The sequence below is a fragment of the Trifolium pratense genome, linkage group LG4 (genome assembly GCF_020283565.1).
Source record: "Trifolium pratense cultivar HEN17-A07 linkage group LG4, ARS_RC_1.1, whole genome shotgun sequence".
NCBI lineage: Eukaryota > Viridiplantae > Streptophyta > Magnoliopsida > Fabales > Fabaceae > Trifolium > Trifolium pratense.
This window is the reverse complement of record NC_060062.1, coordinates 44,942,432-44,954,496: the sequence shown is the minus strand read 5'-3', so window position 1 is coordinate 44,954,496 and position 12,065 is coordinate 44,942,432. Positions and strand designations below refer to the sequence as shown.

The 12,065-nt window shown below is 34.1% G+C and overlaps 1 protein-coding gene across 2 annotated transcripts; it reads left to right on the top strand.

Annotated features, from left to right (window-relative positions):
* Positions 1 to 4,622: 4,622 nt before the first annotated feature.
* LOC123923937 (2-oxoglutarate dehydrogenase, mitochondrial-like) lies at positions 4,623 to 10,959 on the top strand. 2 transcript variants are annotated; one of them, XM_045976680.1, is made up of 9 exons: positions 4,623 to 4,843; positions 5,032 to 6,686; positions 6,782 to 7,008; positions 7,095 to 7,427; positions 8,311 to 8,557; positions 9,116 to 9,244; positions 9,330 to 9,545; positions 9,731 to 9,854; positions 10,396 to 10,959. In XM_045976680.1, the coding sequence occupies exons 2-9, from the start codon at positions 5,121 to 5,123 to the stop codon at positions 10,632 to 10,634; spliced, it is 3,081 nt and encodes a 1,026-aa protein (XP_045832636.1). In that variant the 5' UTR covers positions 4,623 to 4,843; positions 5,032 to 5,120; the 3' UTR covers positions 10,635 to 10,959. The 2 variants fall into 2 exon arrangements, with proteins under 2 accessions (XP_045832636.1, XP_045832635.1); XM_045976679.1 differs by having other exon boundaries at positions 4,623 to 4,848.
* The last annotated feature ends 1,106 nt before the right edge of the window (positions 10,960 to 12,065 follow it).

The following is a 12,065-nucleotide window of genomic DNA, read 5'->3' as shown; positions in this document are numbered from 1 at the left end:
GATCAAAGAATAATTGTAGATCTTGGATCTGTAACCTTTAAGTGATTCTAGTGGATAAACTCACAGGTTGTGGGGACTGGACATAACCCAAAGATTAGGGGTGAACCAGGATAACTCTTTGTGTTTATCTTCTTTCCCTTAACTTTTATTTTCTGCTACTTATTTACACTGCACAGATCATTCTTAGAACGATCTCGCTGTGCACAGATTTATTTTAATTACTAACATTTTATATTATGACTTAAGGTTAAATTTTAAAAGAGTCACAATTCAAACCCCCTTTCTTGTGAAAAACTTTGCTACTTCAATAACTTATGGCTTATACAGCAGCTTATAAACTCTTAGGCTTTAATGCACTTTGATCCCCCCTATTTTAAAAAACCTGAACTTTTGATCCCCTATTTTAAAAGCCAACTTTTTTATCCCCTATTTTGAAAAACCTGAACTTTTGATCCCCCTATTTTAAAAGCCAACTTTTTGATCCCCTATTTTAGATTTTTCTGAATTTTAGTCCTCAACTCAATTTCGTTCATTGACTTTGTTCTCAATCGTTAATTATTTTTGGCTAATTTATTGATTTTTAATTATATATATTTTTTGGTAAGGATTTTTAATTATATATATATATATATATATATATATATATATATAGAGAGAGAGAGAGAGAGAGAGAGAGAGAGAGAGAGAGAGGGGTTAATTTTACTTTTTTTTAATTATTATTAATTAATTATTAATTTTTTGTTTGTTTAATACTTTTAAAATATTTGATGTAAAAAAAATTAAAGACATGGGAAACGTTTTGTCAACATATATGAACACTGACACGTCATTAATAAGCTTGACACATCAGCAAAAATTTTGACATATTGAGTTTGGGAACTAAAATTCATAAAAATATAAAATAGGGGATCAAAAGTTCAGGTTTTTTAAAATAGGGGATCAAAAAGTTGGCTTTTAAAATAGGGGGATCAAAAGTTCAGGCTTTTCAAAATAGGGGATCAAAAAGTTGGCTTTTAAAATAAGGGATCAAAAGTGCAATTAAGCCAAACTCTTATAATAAAAAAAAAAAAAAAAAAAACTCATTTGCAAATATATTTTTTACGTGCCAATTCTAGGGGGATCAAAAGTTCAGACTTTTCAAAATAGGGGATCAAAAAGTTGGCTTTTAAAATAGAGGGATCAAAAGTTCAGGTTTTTTAAAATAGGGGGATCAAAAGTGCTTTTAAGCCAAACTTTTATAATAAAAAAACTCATTTGCAAATATATTTTTTACGTGCCAATTCTAACATGAACTAGTGACTAATGTTGTGCATGGTGCATAAGTTTCCAATAACAATATAACGAATACGAATTTTACAAAATTCACCGTTGGATTGAAAGATTATATGATATAGATCATCCATAATTTTTTTTTAGAGAAATTGAAAATCATTTGATATGTTATTGAGATCCATCAAAATTAACGGTATTCAATAAAAACTCATAAACAGTTAATTTTGATGGGTCTCGATATCATATCAAATTATTTTCAATTTCTCTAAAAAAATTATGGATGATCTATATAATATAACCTTTCAATCCAACGGTGAATTTTGTAAAATCCGTATTCGTTATAGTGTTATCGTAAACTTGTGCACCATGCACAACATTAGTCACTAGTTCATGTTAGCCAAAACCTTTTTTACGAGCTTATAGCTTAATTTGATTACCTTATAATTTATATTTATTTTTCTCCCATTTACCTCTTACCTTACTTGAAAATAATAAAATATTAATTAAATATATTTGTTTATGTCATTTCATATTTATAAGTTAGTTCAACCGTTAATTTTACTAAACACTATAAATTAAATTAGCTAACTTATTGACCATGAGCTACATTTTAATCTATTCATTATGAACTAATTTATCAACTATCCACTACTCCAAAAAATAGAGAAATCAAAATATAATCTAATTGGAACAAATAAATAAAAAATATTAAAAAGAGAGCTTAGTTGGAGCGATTAGTTTTTTTTTTTTTATAAAGTGGCATGTTTTTTTTTTCTTTGCTTATTTGTAGAGATTTGATTTTAATTACTATTTTATTAATTGCTTGTAATTGTTTCTTAAATTAATTATTTGTAATTATTTGATTGTGTAATTTGTGTCTAATTATTAATGGTTAGTAGGCATGACAAAAAAACTCATACCCGCGAGTACCGCCCAAACCCTACCCGCTTTGACGGGAAAAACCCTAGTTGACTGGGTTTGAGTTCAGATTTGGCCGATTTCAAAAGACGGGGTTGGGGCGGATAATAGGGACATTGATATCACCCCGAACCCGTCTCCGAACCCGCCCCGCTTATATTAAAATTATATTTTACCTCTTAAAATTAGAAACCCTTAATTAATCTCTTAAATTACATTCATATGTTTATTTTTTATTTTTAATTTGTGTAATAAACAAACATTTTTATCTATTTCTTTTCTTTATTTAAAAAAATATTGTTGAAACAAAATAATTTTGGGTTTTTAACTTTTTTTTTTAATAAAAAATACTAAAATATAATCAAAATTCAAGTGGAAAGAGGCGTAATGGGGATACCCGAACCCCATCGGGGATTCTCGATCCCCGTTGGATATGGATTTGGGGAAACCCGAACTTTATGAGTTTGAGTTTGGGGAGGGCAAAAACTGTCCCCACCCCGTTGCCATGTCTAATGGTTAGGTGTAGACTCACTCAACAATTTCTCTTCCTATATATAGTAACCTAATTATTTCTCCTCCTTCTCTTTGTCGTTGCAGCACCACTTGGTTGCCTTCTTTGTTAATTTTTTTTCTTTGTTTATCAATTAGAGACGGGTGGTTTATCATCAATCTTGATTCGGAATCACCTCTCTTGATTGTTTTTTATTTCTTTTTATTTAAACAAGCGATATCCACATATTTTGCAGGTTTTATTCGAGTTTTCTCTTTCGTGATTTTTTCATTTGGTGTTGTTTTAATGCCGTCTTAGTGCGGAGTTTTTGTTTTGATTTCCCGTCTTAGTACGCCCGTCTTCGTACGGTATTTGTTTTTGTTCAGATTTGCATGTTTGTTTTGATCTAAATTCAGCGCAGAATCAATGACTTTAACATCATCAACGTTGCAGATATCTGAATACATGATTATTCCGGACATTTGAATTTTGTCATATCATCTGTAGGCTTTGTCTTAGACATTAGGCCGTTTTATGCTATTAACTCGGATGCTGTGAGCCTGTTTGCAAATTCATCCTTATTAGTTTTTAGCGAAATTGAATATGTAATGATTTCGATTGATGTATTTTCTATGAATTTGAATGAATGAATATTGAGCATTAGTAGTAAAAGAGTGACTAGGAGCCGCATGAGTAATGTTTAGCCAACATCTGCAAACAAACTTTCAAGGTTGCAAAGTTTATGGTTGGCTTTAGATTCACCACAAGTTGGGAGGTCTTCTCAACTTGGTGGTGTATTGTAGAGTCAAATATGAGATTAGGAACCCATGATGTAGTCCATAGTGATTGTCGCTTTGATGAACTCAAAGCACACCGAAACAACAGCTGAAAGGAAAGGACACAAAGGCGCAAAATGGTGGTAGAGAAAACGAACCGGCGGAAAGGAAGGACACGAAGGTGAAACCCTATCTAGGGCGAGTAGTAGCCAAGAGGACTTGGAGAGATAGCCAGGATAAACCTGGAGTAAGCCAGGAGAACATGAGACCAAATCTCCATCAAACCCTAACCGTAATAAAGGTTGAGAGAGGGTATGAGAGAAGTCACAACTTCTCTCTCTAAAAAACATATTTTTTTTACTCGTACCTTAAACGTTTTCTTGAGTTCTTAGGATTTATAAGAGGGAGGAAGAAGAAAGAACACCATTTGAAGTGTTAATTTGAGATTTTTTTACAGTTGTCAAAGGATTTTGTTGAGTTTATTTACATATTTTTCAAGAGATACAAACAAAAATAATAATTGTAGTATTGATTTTGGTTGATTTTTTTTTTAAGAGAATGATGAATTTTCTTGGTTTGTTGTAAGGAAATCTGTTTTAAAGATATGATTTTTGTTTTGGTTGATTTTGTTATGGTGTTGAATTCATTTCTCTTTTTGTTTTAGTCCTCTAAAAAAAACAAAATAGGAGTTTAAAAAAAAACACAATCACATGTCTTATATACATGACAATTACCAGTTACCACGTCGGCAAATTATGAGTACAAATTATGAGTACATGAACGTTTTTGAATGACACGTTCAAACAAAAATATTAAAATAAAAGAAATTTAATATTACAAGGACTAAAATTTAATTCATTTTAGTCCTCGAATGTATAATTCAATGTCACATTAGTTTTTTGGTGTAGTACTTAAATTGCAAACCGTTTCACAAATACTTTTTTATTTGTCATTGTAGTCTTTAAATATATTTTTAAATAGTTAATTTAGTTTGTTTGTTAATTTAGTCCCAAAATTACTATCAAATTAGATATTAGAAATTTATTTTTTTAACTTTTTTATATTAGAAATGTATTTATAATTTCAATATAACAATAAATTATTTTTTTTTTTGACCAAAATAGTGGTTTACCAAAACAAAAAAAAATTAGGAGCTAAAATAATTCACACCCATCATATTACAGGGAGGAAAAATACATTTGTCCGGTAAGAAAGAGCACGTTTTTTTGTGCGAAACAGAATAACAGTGAAAATCAATTATCAGAATCATAAGTTGAATTTTCCATTGTTCACATCTCTCTCTCTCTCTCTCTCTCTCTCTCTGCTGCGTTCTCTTCCTCATCCAGTCACGCACGCGGCCTCCTCCGTCACGAATCTGTTGCCCAGTGTAATGTCAGTGCTTCATTCTTACGTTGCCTTGATTCTGTTTTTCTCTTCTTCACTTCCATATTGTTTTTATTTATTATAGCGTAGAAATAATCATCTTCTGATTTTGCTCCTGTTTTTATTCTAGGGTTTGTTTTTACTATCGTGCCTCTAAAATTATTGTGTTTGCTTTTATTTTGATTATTATAGATGCTAAACAACATTGTGGATCTTTGAAATTTTGGTTTGGATTGTTGAATTGAAACTGTCTGTGAGAGATATATTGATTGGTGGTAGTGATGGCATGGTTTAGAGCTGGTGCTAGTTTAGCAAAACATGCTATTAAGAGGACACTTTCTCAACGTGGTGTTGGTGGTTCCTCATATCTTGTTTCTAGGGCTAGATTGCTTCCTTCAACACATGGTAGAAGAAACTTTCATACCACTGTTTTTAAGAACCAGGCTGCACCTGTGCCTCGTGCCGTTCCGCTTTCCAAGTTGACTGATAGTTTCTTAGATGGAACAAGTAGTGTCTATTTGGAGGAGCTTCAGAGGGCTTGGGAGGCTGATCCCAATAGTGTTGATGAGTCATGGGATAATTTCTTTAGGAATTTTGTTGGTCAGGCTTCCACTTCTCCTGGGATTTCGGGTCAAACTATTCAGGAGAGTATGAGGTTGTTGTTGATGGTTAGGGCGTATCAGGTTAATGGTCATATGAAGTCTAATTTGGATCCGTTGAATTTGGAAGCAAGGCAGATACCGGATGATTTGGATCCTGCATTTTATGGCTTTTCTGAGGCTGATCTTGATAGGGAATTCTTTTTGGGTGTTTGGAGGATGGCTGGTTTTTTGTCTGAGAATCGTCCTGTTCAAACACTTAGATCCATATTGACGCGGCTTGAGCAGGCTTATTGTGGGAGTATTGGATATGAGTATATGCACATTTCGGATCGTGAGAAGTGTAATTGGCTTAGGGACAAAATTGAAACTCCTACGCCAGTGCAATTTACCAGGGAGCGTCGTGAGGCTATATTTGATAGGCTTGCTTGGAGTTCGCTGTTTGAGAACTTCTTGGCCACCAAGTGGACTTCGGCTAAGAGGTTTGGTCTTGAAGGGGGGGAGACTCTTATTCCTGGCATGAAAGAAATGTTTGATAGAGCATCTGATCTTGGGGTTGAGAGCATTGTTATTGGAATGGCACATAGGGGAAGATTGAATGTTTTGGGTAATGTAGTCCGGAAGCCGCTACGTCAGATCTTTTGTGAGTTCAGTGGTGGTCTCTCGCCTGAGGATGAAGTTGGGCTTTACACCGGAACTGGTGATGTTAAGTATCACTTGGGAACATCTTATGATCGTCCTACTAGGGGTGGCAAGAGGATACATTTGTCTTTGGTGGCAAACCCTAGTCACTTGGAAGCTGTCGACCCTGTTGTTGTTGGGAAAACTCGAGCTAAGCAGTATTACTCAAATGACACGGACAGGACGAAAAACATGGGTGTTTTGCTTCACGGAGATGGTAGTTTTGCTGGACAGGGTGTGGTCTATGAAACCCTTCATTTAAGTGCTCTTCCAAATTACACTACGGGTGGGACTATTCACATTGTGTTAAACAATCAAGTTGCATTTACAACTGATCCAACGTGTGGCAGGTCCTCACAGTATTGCACAGATGTTGCTAAAGCTTTAGATGCTCCCATCTTTCATGTTAATGGTGATGATGTGGAAGCAGTTGTTCATGCCTGTGAACTTGCTGCTGAGTGGCGCCAAACTTTCCATTCAGATGTGGTTGTGGACTTGGTGTGTTATCGTCGATTTGGCCACAATGAGATTGACGAACCATCTTTCACACAGCCCAAAATGTACAAGGTTAGCCCTTTTGTGTATTATGCTTTTCTTCTTTCTGTATGCATTTTGCTTTTGGGCAAGTCAATTAACTTTGCAACTTTGTTGGCTTAATATAGGTCATCAGAAGTCATCCTTCAACTCTTGAAATCTATCAGAAGAAACTTTTGGAAACAGGGGAGCTGACAAAGGACGACATTGATAAGATACACACGAAGGTCACATCAATTCTAAATGAAGAATTTCAAGCTAGCAAAGATTACATTCCAAAAAGAAGAGATTGGCTTTCGGCATACTGGCTTGGTTTCAAGTCACCTGAACAGCTTTCCCGTGTCCGAAACACTGGGTATGGTAAATTTAATATTCGTTTTTGCTCGACTCTTCATTATTATTTGTACCACATTTCTGAAATACTTGAACTTCCCCATTCAGTGTGAAACCAGAGATCTTGAAAACTGTTGGGAAAGCAATCACAACTATCCCTGAAAATTTCACACCTCATAAAGCAGTGAAGAGGATTTATGAACAGCGTGCGCAAATGATTGAAACTGGGGAAGATATTGATTGGGGATTTGGAGAGGCACTTGCTTTTGCTACCTTGCTTGTTGAAGGTAACCACGTCCGATTGAGTGGTCAGGATGTTGAAAGAGGAACTTTTAGTCACCGTCACTCTGTAGTTCATGATCAGACAACTGGGGAGAAATATTGCCCCCTTGACAATGTTATAATGAACCAAGATGAAGAGATGTTTACTGTTAGCAACAGGTAAACTTTCTTCTATGCATACATATCTATCTTGTCTATTTCAGCTTTCTTACCATTCTATTAACTGCTATCATACAAACTGTTTGTATCATGTTTTTGCTTGTCTTTGGGTCTGACTTCGTCAAGCTACAAACATACATCACAAATATGCAACTATATTGTTTGTTGCACCAAGCAGTTATTATGCATTCCCTTATCTTCTTTTTTTTTTTTAAAAAAAGAATCATGGTTATTTGGTTATAGTTGTTTCATAGTTGAAATCTCTGTTTTGCCATATTTTTATTTTTATTCGGGACATATTTTGTGAATTATATTTTGTTTGTAATTCTTTGCTAAAACTGTATTTGTGATTTAAAATATTTTAGTGAAATTTTAAGTGTAGAAAAATATTGGGTTACATTTAATAATATTAGTTGGAAAATTGGAAGAATATGGGAACAGTAACACACTTGGACTGTGTTTGCAGGAATTAGTATGTTTTCAACTTGGGATGGGTCATTTTGTTCATTGCACTTAATTGAAAATGTGAGGTCATTTTGTCTAAAGATTTAGTAATGGTAAAAATTAATAGGAATGCAACTGCAACTATATTTTGGCCTTTTCTTGCCTTTCTCTGTTGAGCCTTTTTGTATACTATCAACAATTGTTGTTGCGTATGCGTTTATTTATCAAGATAATTCATATTCTAAGCTTCCAGCGTGTTACAAGGTCTTGTTATGTCATGTACCTTCTACATAGCAAGATTAATCTTGAATATTATAAGATTTGAAGAGTAATCTACTTGATACTACACTTACGGCAAAAAAAAATCTTGATACTTGTATTAAACAAATGATGTTTCTATTTAGTCTCTTCTCTAATAAGTTTTTGAAATAATATGCAGCTCACTTTCCGAGTTTGCTGTTCTTGGATTTGAATTGGGTTACTCAATGGAAAACCCCAACTCCTTGATAATATGGGAAGCACAATTTGGAGATTTTGCTAATGGAGCTCATGTGATATTTGACAATTTCTTGGCTTCTGGTGAATCTAAGTGGCTCCGTCAGACTGGGCTAGTTGTGTTGCTTCCTCATGGTTATGATGGCCAGGGTCCTGAGCATTCAAGTGCAAGATTGGAACGTTTTCTTCAGGTTCTCTTGTGAATTTATGTTATAATTTCTTGAAATTACTTTTTAGCTTTTATTTACCTTCCGGTCGAATCAACTTTCCGAATTTAGCAATTGTTTGTCGACCTCATTTTTATTTGTGTTGAATTTGTTGATTGATGATATTGAGGACAACCATATTGGTGGTAACTGGTCCTAGTGAATTCTAAATGGCGCTATCATAGAAAAAAGGCCTTGGTGATCAAGTATTTCGTCTGTTTTGTCTTACGATAGATATATTCTTCGTTATATTACAAGTTGACGCAGTGAACACTGATTTATGCATAATCACAATAGTTAACAATAGTTTGGGTCCATTGAGATACTAAGTGTAATAATGTAGATGGAACAACACTGAAACTTAAACCAGACTAATTAGAGTTTGCTAACCTTAAATGTAGAATTGGGCAATAATACAAAGGGGAAAACAAAAAAGAGAGAAAAGAGACAACCTGTCTGAAATTTGTTTAAATAATAAATGTTAAATTTAATTTTTTGCATTTAGTTGGTGGTCAAATAACATTCTCTCTAACTTCATGGCAGATGGCTGATGACAATCCTTATATTATCCCTGAGATGGATCCAACTCTTCGGAAACAGATTCAGGAGTGTAATTTGCAGATTGTGAATGTCACAACTCCTGCCAACTTTTTCCATGTTCTAAGGAGGCAGGTGGGTACAATTAATGGGTTTGATGTTGGTTTTTAAATTAATGTTCCTCATTTTTTATCTTATCCTCTTGTTGTTGTTCTTGCAGATACATAGAGAATTCCGAAAACCTCTCATTGTAATGTCCCCTAAGAACCTGCTTCGCAGCAAGGCTTGCAGATCAAATCTATCAGAGTTTGATGATGTCAAAGGTCACCCAGGTTTTGACAAACAGGGAACCAGATTTAAGCGCCTCATAAAAGATCGAAATGCCCACTCCGATGTTGAGGAGGGGATTAGACGTTTAGTATTATGCTCTGGAAAGGTGTGTGGTGTCCATATTAGAACCAGCTGTCTTCATATTAATTAGTTTTTATGTTATTTCATCTTGTGGATTTTATAACAATGTTTTTGAACTATATATCTAGTCCCTCAGTTTAATATACCGCAAGAGTTTCAATATTTTCCAAGTATGCTGTTTTAACTATAAAAATTAACTTTCCCCTGCAGGTTTACTATGAACTTGATGATCACCGATCTAAGGTTGATGCATCAGATGTTGCAATATGTAGGGTGGAACAGCTTTGCCCTTTCCCATATGATCTTGTTCAACGAGAGCTTAAACGATATCCAAGTATGTATTTATAGTTTTTGAAGATAACTATGTGTAATTTTAGAGGTTGTCAAAGTATTTATATCCAAGATGTCCAATGATACCTTCTCTTTCTGTTTCTGTTAGGCAGTAAGATTTAAATTTTGTCCCTTTCCTGTTGCATCTTTTACTATGTGATAATAACAGCAAATATTTCTGCCAATAGGGAGATAGTTGTTCACTTTTTGCGGTTAAGTAGGACTGACTAGGAAGATTATTGTCTAAAGTTATTTGCTAAGAGTTTGTGTTATTCGAATAGAGACACCGCATATGACACCATTAGCTCTAACTCTCGATCTATATCTTCTACAACTTACATATTTCGAAAATACACAAAAACCAAAGATGTTAAGATTTTGATGTGGAAATATCATTTTTCTATTTGCAAATCTGTTTTTCGTTCCATTTCTTATTTTCAATTAATTGTTTTAACTTTCAAGCATTGAAGATATTAAGATTTTATTTTAATATTTTTAACTGTATTGCTATTTATCTTACATTTTGTTTTTGTTGTTTCTTATAGATGCAGAGGTTGTTTGGTGTCAGGAAGAGCCAATGAACATGGGTGGATACACTTACATTTTACCCCGACTTGTATCTTCCATGAAAGCTGTAGGTAGGGGTGGTTTTGATGATGTCAAATATGTCGGCCGTGCTCCATCTGCTGCAACAGCCACTGGTTTCCTCAAGGTTCACCAGAAAGAGCAAGCTGAGATTGCCGAGAAAGCCCTTCAACGTGAGCCAGTCAACTACCCATTCTGAAAGGCTTTACAAATACATCCTTTTTAAGGATTATATAGTTCACTTGATTTGTTTACATTTACATAAGGAAATAATAGCCGGAAGGTACTGTCAAAAAAAAAAATAGCCGGAAGGTGGCTTAAATATATTTGCTTTTGAGTTTTGACATTTCTCATGCAAATCTGAGATGTTCATACATACACTCTTGCTGAGATAGTTTTGTTTTGTTGCTAAGAAGTAACATGGAAAGGCATGTGAACCGGTGATGCTTTCACTTTTTTGTTTTCATTATACTATGTAATTTTGAAATGCTTAGTGTTTATTCAGTAAATCATTTTTATCTCAAGATTGAATTATTCTGTTACCACTTTCAATAAGATCTGTTTTTTTTTTTTCACAAGGAAATAGAATTATTCTGTTACCACTTTGAAAGAGTCTTCAACATTAACTTTAACAACCAATAGGAGACCAAGTTGCAGGAATACATTGACTACATACAAGATTGTGTTGGATTGAGCCAACCAAAAGATACATTTGGTAATTATGTTGAAGCGAAGATCATTTCTTAAGACAGGGTTATTGTTCCTGGCTTTTTAAATTTCATTAACAGAAACTCCAAAGAAGACTAACTACCAATTATCACGGTTGCTATCAATGTTGGTAGTAATATCACCTATAGCAGCAAGTCTTGTTTCAAGTGCAATATTAGTTATAGTAGCGAGTCTTGTTTCACAGACGGCTCCTATCATCATTTTGATCTTATAGGTGTTCATAATCGTAAACACTTGTTCTCAAGTGCAATATCAGTGGGTCTTGTTTCACGGATGGCTGCTATCATCATTTCGATCTTATTTCTTACATGTTGTAAAGTGTGGTATTAGTTATAGCATCAAATTCATGTAAAGTGTGGTATTATTATCTTGATCTTATTTCTTACATTTTGATCTTATATCATGATTTTGACTTACCTTGTATCAAAACACGTAAAAAGTGAAAAATGTATAGAAAGCATCAAATTCATGCAGAACAAATCGCTGATGCAAATAGAAACAGGTTCAACAACTCCAGTTTGTAGTAAGCCATTGATGGGGGATGCTGAAATGTAACATTGTTGTGAAGGTGTATTCGAGAAGATTTGAAGGCAAGCCAGATATTAGAGAAGCTGAAGCTACAACAGTACCAGAAGGCTTGAAATGGTTACAAAGAATGAATTCGAGCAGTATGCAATTAGAAACAGATTCTCTAATGTCTGGCTTGAAATGATTAACCATCTAGTGCATCATCATAGGCTTCAAATGATTAACAATCTAGTGCATCATCTTTGCAACACGCTGAAGGATAATACATAATTTGGTATTATTATAGATGTTTCGTACATTGTTAATGTTGCATGAAACTGTAAAGCCAGTTTACTAAGTTTGCTCTTGTTAATGATTGGAAAACAATACTGTT